The sequence below is a fragment of the Mirounga angustirostris genome, unplaced genomic scaffold (genome assembly GCF_029215605.1).
Source record: "Mirounga angustirostris isolate CCGP_5_RB_7025 unplaced genomic scaffold, mMirAng1.0.hap1 SCAF_6, whole genome shotgun sequence".
In the NCBI taxonomy this organism is placed as follows: Eukaryota; Metazoa; Chordata; class Mammalia; order Carnivora; family Phocidae; genus Mirounga; species Mirounga angustirostris.
The window spans coordinates 90,629,286-90,643,604 of record NW_026991714.1 but is presented as its reverse complement, the minus strand read 5'-3'; the positions used below and the strand labels follow the sequence as shown (position 1 = coordinate 90,643,604).

General features: G+C 38.3%; 1 protein-coding gene across 1 annotated transcript in view; it reads left to right on the top strand.

Annotated features, from left to right (window-relative positions):
- Positions 1–14,319, top strand: part of ANK3 (ankyrin 3) — a 329,559-nt gene that overhangs the window by 102,282 nt on the left and 212,958 nt on the right. Inside the window, exons 2-4 of the mRNA XM_064594667.1 lie at positions 5,511–5,612; positions 6,257–6,355; positions 6,566–6,664. Coding sequence (XP_064450737.1) covers positions 5,511–5,612; positions 6,257–6,355; positions 6,566–6,664 — 300 coding nt within the window. The remainder of the gene's footprint in view (positions 1–5,510; positions 5,613–6,256; positions 6,356–6,565; positions 6,665–14,319) is intronic.

Genomic DNA, 14,319 nt, shown 5'->3' with positions numbered 1-14,319 from the left:
ATCTGTAGCTGTGGATGGTGACCAATGTTAACTAGACTTACTGTGGTGATCATTTTATAATATATACAAATATCAAGTCATTACATTGTATACCTGAAACTAATATGATATATGTCAATTATACCTCAGTTAAAAGGTTCACACCAAAGTTGTATACCTGAGTGGCTAGGAGATTTGGGGACCTTCAAACAAAAATAAGAAAATCAGAGGAATTTGATTCACGTCTCTAACGTTAGTACCTAGTTACAGTGGCAAATGAATTATAGGTTCTCAGTAATGTTTGTTGTATGTGGAAGTACTTACATAGTTAATTTAATGGGTGGATGGACTGATGGATGGATAGAAGATGAATGAATGAATGAACCAAGAGTTGCCAAGCATAAACTATGGAGCAAGCACTTATTAAGCCCCCCCTTTTTTTTGAGAGAGGGAAAGAGTCTGCACATGCATGCTTGAGTGGGTGAGGGGGAGGAGCGGAGGGAGAGGGAGAAAGAATTTTAAGCAGGCTCCATCCTCAGCATGGAGCACGATGTGGGGCTCGATCTCATGACCCTGAGATCATGACCTGAGCAGAAATCAAGAGTTGGACATCCAACTAACTGAGCCAGCCAGGTGCCTTAAGCCCTTTCTTAAAGTGGTGATTAACAGCCTAGACTCTGGAGTCAGATTATCTGAGTTTACATTTCTGCCATTCATAAGCTGTGTGTCCCTGGGAAAATCAGGCATCCTTTCTATAGCTCAATTTCCTCACCTGTAAAATGAAGCTAGTAATAGTACTTTATTTGTATTAGTTGCCTAGGGCCACCATAACATACCACCACAAACGTGCTGACTTACAACAATAGAAACTAATTCACTCACAGTTCTGGAGGCCAGAAGTCCAAAATCAAGGTGTCCACAGGGCCCTACTCCCTCCAAAGGCTCTGGTGTATTCTTCCTTGCCTCTTCCAGCTTCTGGTGGCTCCTGGCATTGTATGAAATATTAGTTTACTAGTGAGGTTGGCACTTGGGAAATGCTTATTCATTCCAATCACTGCTTTCTGCTGAATAATATCAATATTCCAGTATTGGTGGGAATGCTGAGTTATTAGGTTAATTCATAATAATGCTTGACTCTGTCCTACAGCTATTTCCTTGAAAAACACACATGGTTCATATTTCTTTCCTGTCTAGTAAAATGACTAAGTAGATAAGACATGAAATGGTGATGAAAGATATTATCATTTTTCCAGATTCTTCCTTCAGACTTTGATCATCTAGGGGGAAAAAATGCTGACCAATCTGCTTATATTCATTTTATGCCAACTGACTCCTTAGGGGTGACCTCCTCTGTAGGACTTTTCATGTGGCAGAGCTCAGCTCATGAGACCTGATTTCCTTCCATAGTGCTATATCTAAAACTGGCCTTAAGAGGCATTGTTATGATAGAACCTTTTAGATGAAAAAGCAGGCTGTAGCCTGTGGTAAGAATAACTCCTAGGGGGCGCCTGGGTGGCTCAGTTGGTTAAGCAACTGCCTTCGGCTCAGGTCATGATCCTGGAGTCCCGGGATCGAGTCCCGCATCGGGCTCCCTGCTCGGCAGGGGGTCTGCTTCTCCCTCTGACCCTCCCCCCTCTCATGTGCTCTCTCTCTCTCTCATTCTCTCTCTTTCAAATAAATAAATAAAATAAAATCTTAAAAAAAAAAGTAACTCCTAAGTTTCTAATGAAATAATAGCTAAGAGGTGCAGTACACTGATATTGAGCCAAATACAAAATCTTATATATATTTTAGCATTAAGGAAATAAAGAACATGGTATAGGTACTATAGGCAGAATTTGAGAATAAAATAGTGAAGAATCCATTATTTACCCTGCCGCCTAAGCACCATGATTTGGAAAAGTTTAAGAGTGAGGTGAAAGCAAGCAAGTCTTCATTGGTGCCGTTCTGCTGCGCTCGCCGCCGCGCACCTAGGTGTTGGCACGACTAACACACTGGCAGGACTCAACGGATATTCGTGGAAGGAAGATGTGGCTGCATTGCTTGCAGGTGCTTGACAATAAATGGAGGATCTTGGTTCTTTTTCTGTAGTCATGAATAACTTCACTTCCTAAGTCGTCTTTTTTCTTCAAGGCAGATTTCATTTTCCTCCTCTTGCTTTTTCTTTGTATTTTCCTCCCTCTTCCTCCCCCCATACTCTTTCTTTGAAGTATACAGTGGCTGATTGTTACGTATTCGTGTGTTCAGCATGCCTGTATGTAATAGAGAGCTGAGAAAAGTGAAGAAAAAAATTGTGTCTTTCCTCTTGTTCTTAAAGTTCTCAGGTGATAAACTAGCTACCTCAGAGAATTATCTGGTACCAGGGTCGCTGGGTGAAATAGATACAGTGAAAGTATCTGCCAGAAACCCTTTATTGTTAGAGTAGGTGTTCTTTTTTTTTTTTTTTTTTAAGATTTTATTTATTTATTTGTCAGAAAGATAGCGCACAAGCAGGGGCAGCAGCAGACAGAGGGAGAAGCAGGGTCCCCACTGAGTAGGGAGCCTGTTGCAGGACTTGATCCCTGGACCCTGGGACTGTGACCCGAGCCGAAGGCAGATATTTGACCGACTGAGCCACCCCAGCGTCCCTAGAGTAGGTGTTATTAAACAGGAATCCATGAGAAGCCTTGGCAATCCTAAACCACATGAAATGAGTGTGCAAATTATGTGTGTACATGCAGATTTGATGTGTATATGCAGATTTGGTGTATGGATGCATACATGTGCAATTGTTGGAGGAAAAGAATTTACTCGTAACTTTTGTTAATCTCAAAAGAATCTGAACTCCAAATAGGTAGAGAACCACTGAATTAGAAAATTTGGTTTATATTGTTTGTAGTTGGCTTTGCTTTAGAGAGTCTGGTAGGAAAATTCTGAGAGGTAAATGGACGGTATATACAATTGCCAAACTTTTCAGATGTGGGATGAATGCAGAGGCTTACCTTGAATCATGATACCTCTTTTTGAACTTCTTTAGCGGCTGTTTTTATGCACTCTAAGTCAGAACTGGGGATGCTTTACTCACCGTTGTTATCTCTGGCAGTTGAAATATCCAGGCAGACTGATGTCATTTGTTCCCATAACAGCATCAGAGCCCTTCTGGGCAAATTCACTGATAAGTCATTGAGCAGGCACAAAGAAGGTGATGTTTTATGGTACAATGAGCCATCCTTGCATAGGGAATTTGTTTCTAACTGAACTTTAAACCAGACAAGAAAACCCTAACCATCTCAAAGTAGTGAGCCTCTTTAAAAATCGTATTTTATTTTTCTTGAAATTCCTGGAAACTTTGGTTTGTCCTTTGTCTTATTTGAAGCTCTGATTAAATGATCTGCATGCTTGATTCAAATCCCAGTTTTATTTTGGCCATAGCTGCGTGTGTTCCCAGGTACCTGACTCAGTGGCTTCGTTTATCATCTCTGGCGGTCAGCTTGGTATTCCAGCAGGTTCTCCATTGAAATAGCTGCTGTTGTTGTGAAGAAGACTTCCTGTAGTGTTGCAGGCAGTATTTTAATTAATACAGTTACTTCCACACAATTTACTTACTTATTGGTTCATTCATTCACAAGACATTTGTAGGCACCTGCTATGGGCCAGAATGCTTCTAATTGCAGGGGAAACAGAAAGATGAATGTTATACTATAGTCACTGGCTTGTGGTAGGTCAAGGCATGTGGTAACTCAGGCCAAAGATTTAAGCCTATGGAAGCCTACAATCTGTAAATAAATTGGTTTACTCTTTATTCAGAGCAGTGATTCTCAGCTGGGAAGTCCCTCCCTCCCCTGCTGCCAAGGGAAATTTGGCAATTCAGGATACATATTTACTAGTCATAAATAGGGGATAGTTGGTAAAGGCCAGGAATGCTAGTAGACATCAACACCGAGCAGGACTATCTCCCACATCAAAGAATTACCTGGATCAAAATGCCAGTAGGGGCACCTGGCTGGCTCAGTCTGTGGAGCGTGTGTCTCTTGATCTCTGGGTTGTGGGTTTGAGCCCCACGTTGGGTGTAGAGATTACTTAAAATCTTAAAAAAAAAAGTGCCAGTGGTGCTGAGATTGGGAAGGCCTGATTTAGAGGAAAAGGGATAGTCCCTCAGAGAGGCATACTGCTATACATGAGAAGGGTGGACACTATAGAGATGGACGCCTCTCCTTCGAGGACTTGAGCAAGTCAAATCTTAACTAAATTGACCCACACCAGAACCAAAGACCCTTCTGAGAGGTGGGATTTCCTTCAGCTCAATTACATTTCCAGGGATGAATTAGCATCCCTCAAAGATTGGCATCTTGTCTGCTTTCCAGTTGCCTGCCCCTTGATCTGCCTCTGCTTGTTCTCAAGGGGCTTACAATTTAGGGAGGAAGAAGGACAGGTAAACCCAAAACTATAATGCTGTGTGAGAAATACCAAGAGGGCTTAATGAAATTAATGCTGTGGGAGCACTGAGCATTCATCTCTGCCCGGGAGGTCTGGGAAGGCTTTCCAGATGAGGTGGCCTGTGAACGGGGGCTTTGAAGGGATTCTCCAAATGGCTGAAAGAAGACAATCTCCTCTGTTATTTAAGCCACACCCTGCATGATTGCATTGATAACTAGCGGCAGATGGTTTTGGCTCCCCTTTCAGGAAAACCTGCTTCTGTGGTGTCCTGCACGGATGAGGACTCCTTTCCAAATTGTGCAGATCCAACTCTGAAGTCTTTCCTTTCTGTTAAAGATTTCACTAGTAGGTGGTTTCAACCCTGCAATCGTAGGTACTAGAGTTTAGCAGAAAGGCAAGAGTTGTAAGTTTTTGGTGAATGAATTACAGATTTGGTGTTTGTTGTTTTTAAATTTATGTGTATTTATTTATTTGCTCCTGCTAATGCTCCTAATAGAGTTTTCTCAGGTGGTGACCTTAGCTTGCTTGAAAATATATGGAAAGCATGCTTCACAATTTGGGTAGACATTTATAAATGCTTTTCAAATACATCCTGTGTTCCAACATATGGCTATGGGCTGTAGGAAAATCCAAGAGAACATCTCCAAATTCCTGTTAAACTAGTATAACAACATTAAATGTATTTGTGAAGCTACGAATTGAAAAATTGTTTATAATAGTTAAATATGAAAGAATGGAATAGATGTGAAGTTTCTGACAAAACAGAATAGTGAGATTTTCATAATCAGACCACCAGGAAGTTAATGGGATTGCTCTTTACTCTCCAGGAATCGTATGTTGATTTAAGGTACCTACATGGTATGGGAGATTTTCTCTTTCAGTTCAGGATCGGTTATGACATCACACAAGGGGTAATTTTGTACACTTGAAACTAACTTTTCAAGAATTTGTCCTTTTCCTGGTGACTTTACAAAGACCTTTAAGAGTATTTTCATGTTAGAAATATAATAGTTCAATTTAAAAATCTTTCTTTTTAGTTTGGAGTATAAGCTGAATAGTTCTAACATATCTATGAGTTTCATTTTTCATCAAAATGTCCTTCTTTTTTATTTTAGTCTGATGCCAATGCAAGTTACTTAAGAGCAGCTCGAGCTGGACACCTAGAAAAGGCCCTTGACTACATAAAAAATGGGGTTGACATCAACATTTGCAATCAGGTTAGTTGTGGTTATTGTTGCTGTTTGATTTTTGACTTAAAATTTTAAACATCCAGACTATAAACTCCTTGAATCTTTCATTAGTTATTACCAAGACTTTCTTTTTTTTTTGCCAGTTTGGGTGGTTTTGTTTTTTGTTGTTGTTGTTGTTGTTGTTTTTTCATATTTTCAAATGACTCTGCTTTGTTAAAGGAGCATTCAGAAATGCAGGTAGGCGTCCTTTAATAATTCCTAAAATTTAGTAAATAATGATACCAGAACAACCCACCTAAATTTTAACTACCTTTATTCCTAATTCAAGTTTCAGCACTGCATACATACAAGTAATTGTTGGTGGGTTATGATCTTCAGAGTTCTTTTTTTTTTTTTTTTTTAAAGATTTTATTTATTTGACAGAGAGAGATACAGCGAGAGAGGGAACACAAGCAGGGGGAGTGGGAGAGGGAGAAGCAGGCTTCCCGCGGAGCAGGGAGCCCGATGCGGGGCTCGATCCCAGGACCCTGGGACCATGACCTGAGCCAAAGGCAGACGCTTAACGACTGAGCCACCCAGGCGCCCCGTGATCTTCAGAGTTCTAAGTAGACTAAAGTTTGCTGCTCTATTCTCAACCTGCTGAGTAAAGCTTTCCCTTCACTCTTAATCAGAACGGGTTGAACGCTCTCCATCTTGCTTCCAAAGAAGGCCATGTAGAAGTTGTTTCTGAACTGCTACAGAGAGAAGCCAATGTGGATGCAGCTACGAAGGTCAGTATCCCACATTTAATGCTTTTTATGTCACTTGACAAATTCAGTGAGGATTCAGCCCTTGATAAGAATCAGGGCAAGCTTCTCATGAGATACTTGTCAACCATGTTCTCTTTGGGAAACTTATAAACATGGAGGGATTCCATATTTTATAAAATGTTGAAATAGAGAAATAAAGAGGGTGAGTTGATGTATCTTTTCATTTTACAGAAAGGAAACACAGCCTTGCATATAGCATCTTTGGCTGGGCAAGCGGAGGTGGTAAAAGTCTTAGTTACAAATGGAGCCAATGTCAATGCACAATCTCAGGTAAACCTACAACTCTACTGCAAATAAATGTTGTTATAATTTATAGATGTTCTTTGGGCCAAGTCCTATATCCTCTAAGAATACAATTCAATGAATAAATTGTCACAAATGATTTAAATTCATATATATCCTCTTTACGTGTGAGAGAGATTTTTTAAAGTCATCCATCTATGAAACTGGACTGGTAGTCATAGACACAAATGTTTAGGGAATATCTGTAATGTAGAGTCTTACACTATTTTAGGATGCTAGCTCAGTCTACTCTCAGTACCTCAGTAGTCTCAGTACAAAGGAAATGAGAATTCCTATATATGAGGAAATGCTCTTAAAAGTTCATTATACTTCAGTGCTTTATTTAGTTGAAAAAAGGGAGATACTGCTTAATTCCTGTTTAGTAACTAAGGCCTCATTGTTGTTCCCTGAAACAGATTAAAAAAAAAAAAAGAATAAACTTTAGAATTCCCCAAATTAAAATTTCCAGATTCTTTGTTTCAGATATAAGCTAATGATTCATTCAGTAGGACCTCCTATGTGCTCTGAGTCTTGCATGAGGTTCTAATTAGATTATCATTTGGTAGACTTTCAGTCTAAAAGAATTTACTTTAAAATAGGTTTAAAAATGGTCCTCATAATCCGAATTTTTCATTATTTCAATCTCCACAGAAATGAGGTTATATAGGAAAGCAAACATCATCATAACACAGAAATATCTGCTAAGAACCTGACCATTTTTAAAACTGGTCCTTACTCAAGTGTTCCTTCTCATTGGATGCCTTCATGTACTCCTGTTTGTCCATCTGTACTCCAGGCAGTTGGATACTGAACAAATTGATTACAGAACAAAACCGCAAGTTTTGCAAAAGACACAGGATGACATGAAGTTAGGGGGATGGTGTTGGAGAACCCTGGGTGCACAACTAAGCGTGGATTGTGGTTTTCTAGCGATGTGTGAAGAATTAGGATGATTTCCTGATAAGTGTTTCAAATGAGAATGATTTGAAAATCAAAAGATTAAATGACCAAAAAAAAAAAAACCTAGGTGAGGTCTTTGGTTTGCAAATGCATTTGCAAAAAGGCTGTCTTTTTACTTATGCTGTGAAAATAAAAAATAAAGGACATCAAGCTATCATATGATTTTGTTGGAAAAATTTTACTTTTCCTCCACAGAAATCCTATTTGGTTTAGTCTTTGTTCATTTTGAGAACTCATACATGAATTTCAGTTATAACCAATATTTTGTTAATTCCTAAACTTCTACAGGTGCTAGTTTTGTCTTTTAGAATAAAGTCTCAATCTAACTTTTTTCATTATTTACTATGGCCTTTTGATTTCCATTTTTTTTAAGATTTTATTTATTTATTTGAGAGAGAGAATGAGATAGAAAGAGCATGAAGGGGGGAGGGTCAGAGGGAGAAGCAGACTCCCTGCTGAGCAGGGAACCCTATGCGGGACTCAATCCCGGGACTCCAGGATCATGACCTGAACCAAAGGCAGTTGCTTAACCAACTGAGCCATCCAGGCGCCCTTGATTTCCATTTTTAAGTGTACTCGATTTCCCCAGCCATCTTCAGTACTGGTTATCTTTGGCTAACAGGAGCCTCCTATATTTTATGGGTCCACGGAATTGGGGCGACTTCCTCCATGGTTACTACGGCCATAGTAACATGATGCTGATGCTGTTAAATATCAGTGTCATGGAGAAGCAACCGCACAACGCTTCCAAACACGTGATTTCTTGTATGTCTGATCTGATTCTTTTCTAGTTCCTTGTGGTTGGACCTTTGATACGTGGTCCACTTATGCTGATTCCCTAGGAGGGTTTACTTAGAGTAATAATGCTTTTCCAGAAGGGAATGATATAAAGTTGAATATTGACAAGTATAGCCCATTGATAGAGATACAGACCAGCTGACTATAAGCAAAGCATCATGCTTTTCAAACATCTTTTTACTGGAAAATAACTAGTGTTAAGCTCTGAGAGAGTGGGAGAACTCTTTAATCCATTTTCATTTCCTTTATCCCCCCAAGGGAGAAGAAATAAATTTCCTTCTTTTAAACATTTCACACATTCCTGACCAATGTTTAGAGCAGCCATAATTTTAAACCTCCTTGACGATGTCGGAGAGAATCCGCAATTGAAATCAAATCCTGACCCGATTTGATTTCAGTTTATACACATTCCCTAGTGATGATGAAGTGACGGAGAAGAACATGGGCTGCAGAATTCCCTGTTCCTTGTAGCTGTGCTTGGCATGCCCTGCCCCGACAGTTCGCAGTGAAGCAGGCCCCCTTCATCTGGACACCTGCCCCCCTGTGCCTCTGAGTCGCGTCATTCCTTGGACAGAATAAGTAATAAGATGGCCATGCAGCACAATGGGGTTTCCATGATAACTCCTGGTAGCAGCTTTTCAATAGGAATTCTTACAAAGAACGACAAGCGATAATGCCATGAGATTAAATTCCATTTAGGCGTCAGCACATAAAGCATCACAGGAGTATTAATATTCAAGAAAGACAGCATCCCTGTCTGAGTGAAGTTTTAACCAAATAGGTAATATGTAATAGCCAACAAGAACTAGTGCCAGGAGAGTCCCCCACCTTCCTTACATATAAAAATTCTCCTTATCTTGAAAATAAAAATGAAATTGGACAATATCAAGTTCTGATCTTATAAACTGAGGGTCTGTAAGCTAAGAAGTTTTAGATGTTACTTTAAACTAATTTTTGTCATTGCTTTGATCTTATATCTTAATAAGTTAGTTAACTCTTTTTTATATTACTTAACATTCCAGAAATGATTTAGGCCTACCCTGAGAAAGAAATTGGGTTGGATAGTTAAATTGTGATTATAAAGAACTCTACAATGATTAAGTCCTTCATACTTTGTGCTAAATATGTCAACAAGGATTACTAGTGTTTGCAATTGGAAAATCTCAAACTGCCACATCAAATGACAGCCCTCAGTCTTTTCTCCTTCTCTGTCTTTATTCTGTAATATAAGGCACAAACTGTGTTTATCAAGAAGCAAAGTCTGTTTCAAATAATATTTTACCATAACTATCAAAATATTCTAAATTTTCATAGTAGTATTAACAGTGAGAAGACCCTATGGGGTTTTTTTTGGGGGGGTGCTGTTTTTTAAAATTTTTATATTGTGTTTATTTAAACTCTGAATAGGTAATACATTCACATGGTTCTACCATCAAAATGCATGAAAAGACAAAGTGGAGGGCCTCCTCCCATCCCTGACCCCCATCTGCCCAGTCCCCACCCATCTCCATCCAGGGTGAAACAGGTACTGCATTTCTGTGGATCCTTTTCAGAAAAGATAAGACCCTTTGATTAAAGCAGTGCCTCCTTGGTCTTTTTCTGTTTTTAAATGTTTCCTTTGGTGGGGAGGTCAGGTCTTGATGAAGTCAGAAGATAGGTATGATAGAGCCTCTCTGTCCTTTGACCTTATAGCACACCTGTAATCTAACCAACATTCACAAAAATCAATATCAGATGTAAATCAGTGTAAATCTGATGCTCTGCCCTTAACGTTTTAATTCATAGGAGCACTTCATGATATACACAGGCTGACTCTAGGAACCTAGGATTGATAAGAAAAGTTCATGGATGAAATGTCAGCCCTTACTTAAATGGAATAACAGGAGGACTTTCTTCTTTACTTTATTTGGGTGGATACTAGGCAGCATGCTTCGGTATGATCTATAAATTTATAGGTCTGCATATTTGCATGCTTTTGATAACACCACAATAAATGTTCCGAGCAAAAGGTGTTGAAGATAATGGATAAGATCAGGTATGGAAGAGCATACTTTCTCAATCTTGAGCTGTTCTGCCTTTTGAAAATTGAGTCTATTGTTGCTACAGAAAAAAAAAACTGTAAATTGGGCACCCATATGTTCCATTTTGGCCAGCTCTTTGTTTTGGAAATTTCCTAAGTTAGGAAATTAATTTAAAAACAAAACAAAACAGTGGTATGCTCTTTTCTCTTAAGAGAAAAATAACATTCTTTCTGAAATCGGACCATTCTCCCAATCCAGATACTATTTTACAAAAAATCATTTCAGCTGTAGGTTGTCCCATGACAACACATTGAATTACTTATGCCCTAAGCCTCTTTGTAAGAGAGAGTAATGGTAATGTTTTTATTCAGTCTTTCCAAAGGATGCTTATAATTACTCCCTAGAACCATAACTAAATAGTGTACATGTGTTCTCATGCCATGTTGATCCTTTCTTGATAGATGAGATTTGTATTAAATGGTGTTATTGGGATTAAAACTAACTTGAGCAAAAAAGAGAATTTATTGAAATTATGTGGAGAACACATAGAATAGAAAGCTAAAGAAGCTTTTTGGAAAGCTTTGGAAACTAGATAGTTAGGGTGAGAGTAATCAGAAGCTATACGGTAGAGTTGCCTTTCGATATGGTCTTTACAGACCAGTTCAAGGTGGGGAGGGGGGACTTTGCAGAAAACAGAATTAAGAAAGAGAATAGACCTGGAAGAGCAAACAGAAGATGTCCTGCACATATGTTTACCCTGTGGTTGAAGAAGGGCAGGCTAATTTTTCTCAAAGATGGCCAAGACACATGCTACCTACATTTCAGGGTAAGAGGTAGTCCCCTAAAGAAAATCAGAGCAGTATTGCCCGAAGGGGAAACAGATGCTTGGTGACCAAAACTAAAGCAAAACAAAATAAACACACAAGCCTATACATACCCCCTATAAAATGGAAATTTCCATTATGGAGGAAAAAACAAAAACACCAAAAACATTTTATCAATATGAACAGCAGAAGTAAAATGAGGCCATTCAATACCATTCAATGTATATCAATACATCACACTATATATTGTGTGATTCCATTTATATGAAATGTTCAGAGAGATAGAAGGCAATGAGTGGTGGCCAGAGGCCATGGGGAGCGGTGAATGGGAGTGAATACTAATGGTACAGAGTTCCTTTTTGCAGTGATGAAAATGTTCTGGAATTAGATAGTGGGGATGGTTGCCCAAGTTTGTGAATATACTACAACCCACTAAATTGTACACTTTAAATGGGTGAGTTTTATGGTATGTGAATTATATATCAATAAAAATTTATAAAAATAAAAAGTATGAAAGAATGTGACCATTCCAAAAATGACCAGCTTTTGGGCAATGCAATAGAATGGCAGAACTCAAAAAAAAAAAAAAAAAAAGAGAAGCAATTGTGGGAAAACAATGAATTACAGGACTCAATCTGGTTGTGATCCTTATCTACATATTATTTTTGAGTAATTCCAGTTCCACAGTTCACTCTGCTGTTGTGAGAAGGGCATATGGAATGATTTAAAAGTTGTGATTCTTAAGAATCACTCTTTGGAAGCTCCAGGTCTGTAAAAACAGCATCTTTTAAACCTCAGTACCTAGTCTTGGATTATCTTCCTGGGTCATGAAAGGTTTGGTTCTGGAAGATAAACTCAAGAACAGTCTGCATACATTGGGCCAGAAGCCAGATACTTATAGATAGACCAGTGTTCCTTAGATAATCGTGAACTACAGCAAAACCCTGCCCTGCAGTTGAGAAAATAACATCCATTTTCAAGATTTTTCTTAAGAGCTTTACTCCTAAAATCTGAATCTTCCATCTAGAAATTTCAGCTGATGAAGAAAGACAGATACCTAGTAGTTCACTGAGCTATCACAAAAATCCACCCTGGTTTTTATCTTTCTCTTCTTCCTTAATATTTTCAATAGTTTTTTTTTTCTTTTGTTTTGGTTTTTAAAGGATATTTAATTCAACCAAGGATAAAATGATCTTCCATTTTGGTCAAATGAAGGAAACAAAAAAAAATAGCAATATAAGAGTAATCCTAAACTACCTGTCAGTTTCCCTCATAGGTCTGGGCAGAGTGACAAAGATGAAACACTCCAGGCACATACACACAAACATGCACACACACACGTGTACACACATATTGCGTTGCAGTTATTCCATGTTCCATGTTTGATGTTGATAAAACCTTTCATGATAGAACAGAGTAACAATGAACTTCAGTGATGTCAGTAGGTAGATAATTTAAAGGGAAGAAGCTCGAATGCTGTGTCATATTCTACTGCTTCTAATTTCGTGTCTCTGATTTGGAGCTTGGCAACTGGATAACCTAGCTTTTTACAATTATGTGTAAAATAGAATAAGTAGAATAGAGGAACCCTCTGATGAATAAGAATGGTAGATTTGGGAGAATGGTAGATTTGTTATGTGACATCACTTTTATCATCAGCTCAAGGATCTTTTTAACTTACTTTTAAATTCGCAGCTAAAAGCCAAAAAAGTGATGTCACCAGAGCCTGAATTATAGATAAGTAAGGTAATCATATAGTAAATGATATTTATAATGATGAACCTAAACCTTTTGAATCACAAAAGTTTGAGTAATAGTCGATACATTTTATTTAGAATATATTTTATTCTTTCCAATTGTATAATGTATACAATAAAATTTCCAGAACATTCAGTTAAATAGAAATGTATTCTGAAAAAAAAAATTTTTTTTTTAAAGATTTTATTTATTTATTTGACAGAGAGAGAGATAGCGAGAGCAGGAACACAAGCAGGGGGAGTGGGAGAGGGAGAAGCAGGCTTCCCGCGGAGCAGGGAGCCCGATGCGGGGCTCGATCCCAGGATCCTGGGATCATGACCTGAGCCGAAGGCAGACGCTTAATGACTGAGCCACCCAGGCGCCCCGTATTCTGAAAAATTTATTCAAAGAAAATTTGCTATAGTTTGAAAACTATGTTTTGATATATGTTTTGCAGTAAGATTTAAAAATATTACATAGACAACATATGAAAGTATTTCATAGATGTGAAATAAATTGTTCTAGAGAACAATCACACATATGCAACATATTTTTTTAAAAGATTTTATTTATTTATTTGACACAGAGAGACACAGTGAGAGAGGGAACACAAGCAGGGGGAGCGGAAGAGGGAGAAGCAGGCTTCCCGTGGAGCAGGGAGCCCAGTGCAGAGCTCGATCCCAGGACCCTGGGATCATGACTTGAGCCTAAAGCAGATGCTTAATGGACTGACCCACCCAGACACCCAAGCAACATATTTTAATAAAAAGCTTAAGATGCAATGTACACATTCATGTACTTGAATCCAGGTTCTTTGGCAGTTGGCCACATTTCAGACAAACATAAATACATACCTATACATAGTGTGTGTGTACATATATGTACATATGAATGCATATGTGTGTATTCTGAACATGAAACTACCACATCTTTGCTAAAAAAAAAAATGCAAGGCAGGAAACTTACAAAAAATCAACTACTAATTGAATTCTGTTTTGAAATTGAAGTATATACCCTTTTGCATATTGATATTCTTTCCTTTGCTCCAAGTCACGTCACCTGTGGTGAGTTTGAAGCTCCTTAAAATTAATATAAATTCCTTCCAAATTAGGAAATATTTCAGACTCTTAATTTTATGTGAAAGTATTAAACCTTTTATTTAAAGTAGGTAATTATTGGTATGGGGGAAAAAACTCATTGGGACAATGACCAAATGTATTTTTCTTCATATCCTCATATCATCTAGGAAAATTCTTTACTCCTGGTAGGTGCTCAGTAAGAGGCTGATGATTAAACAAATGTA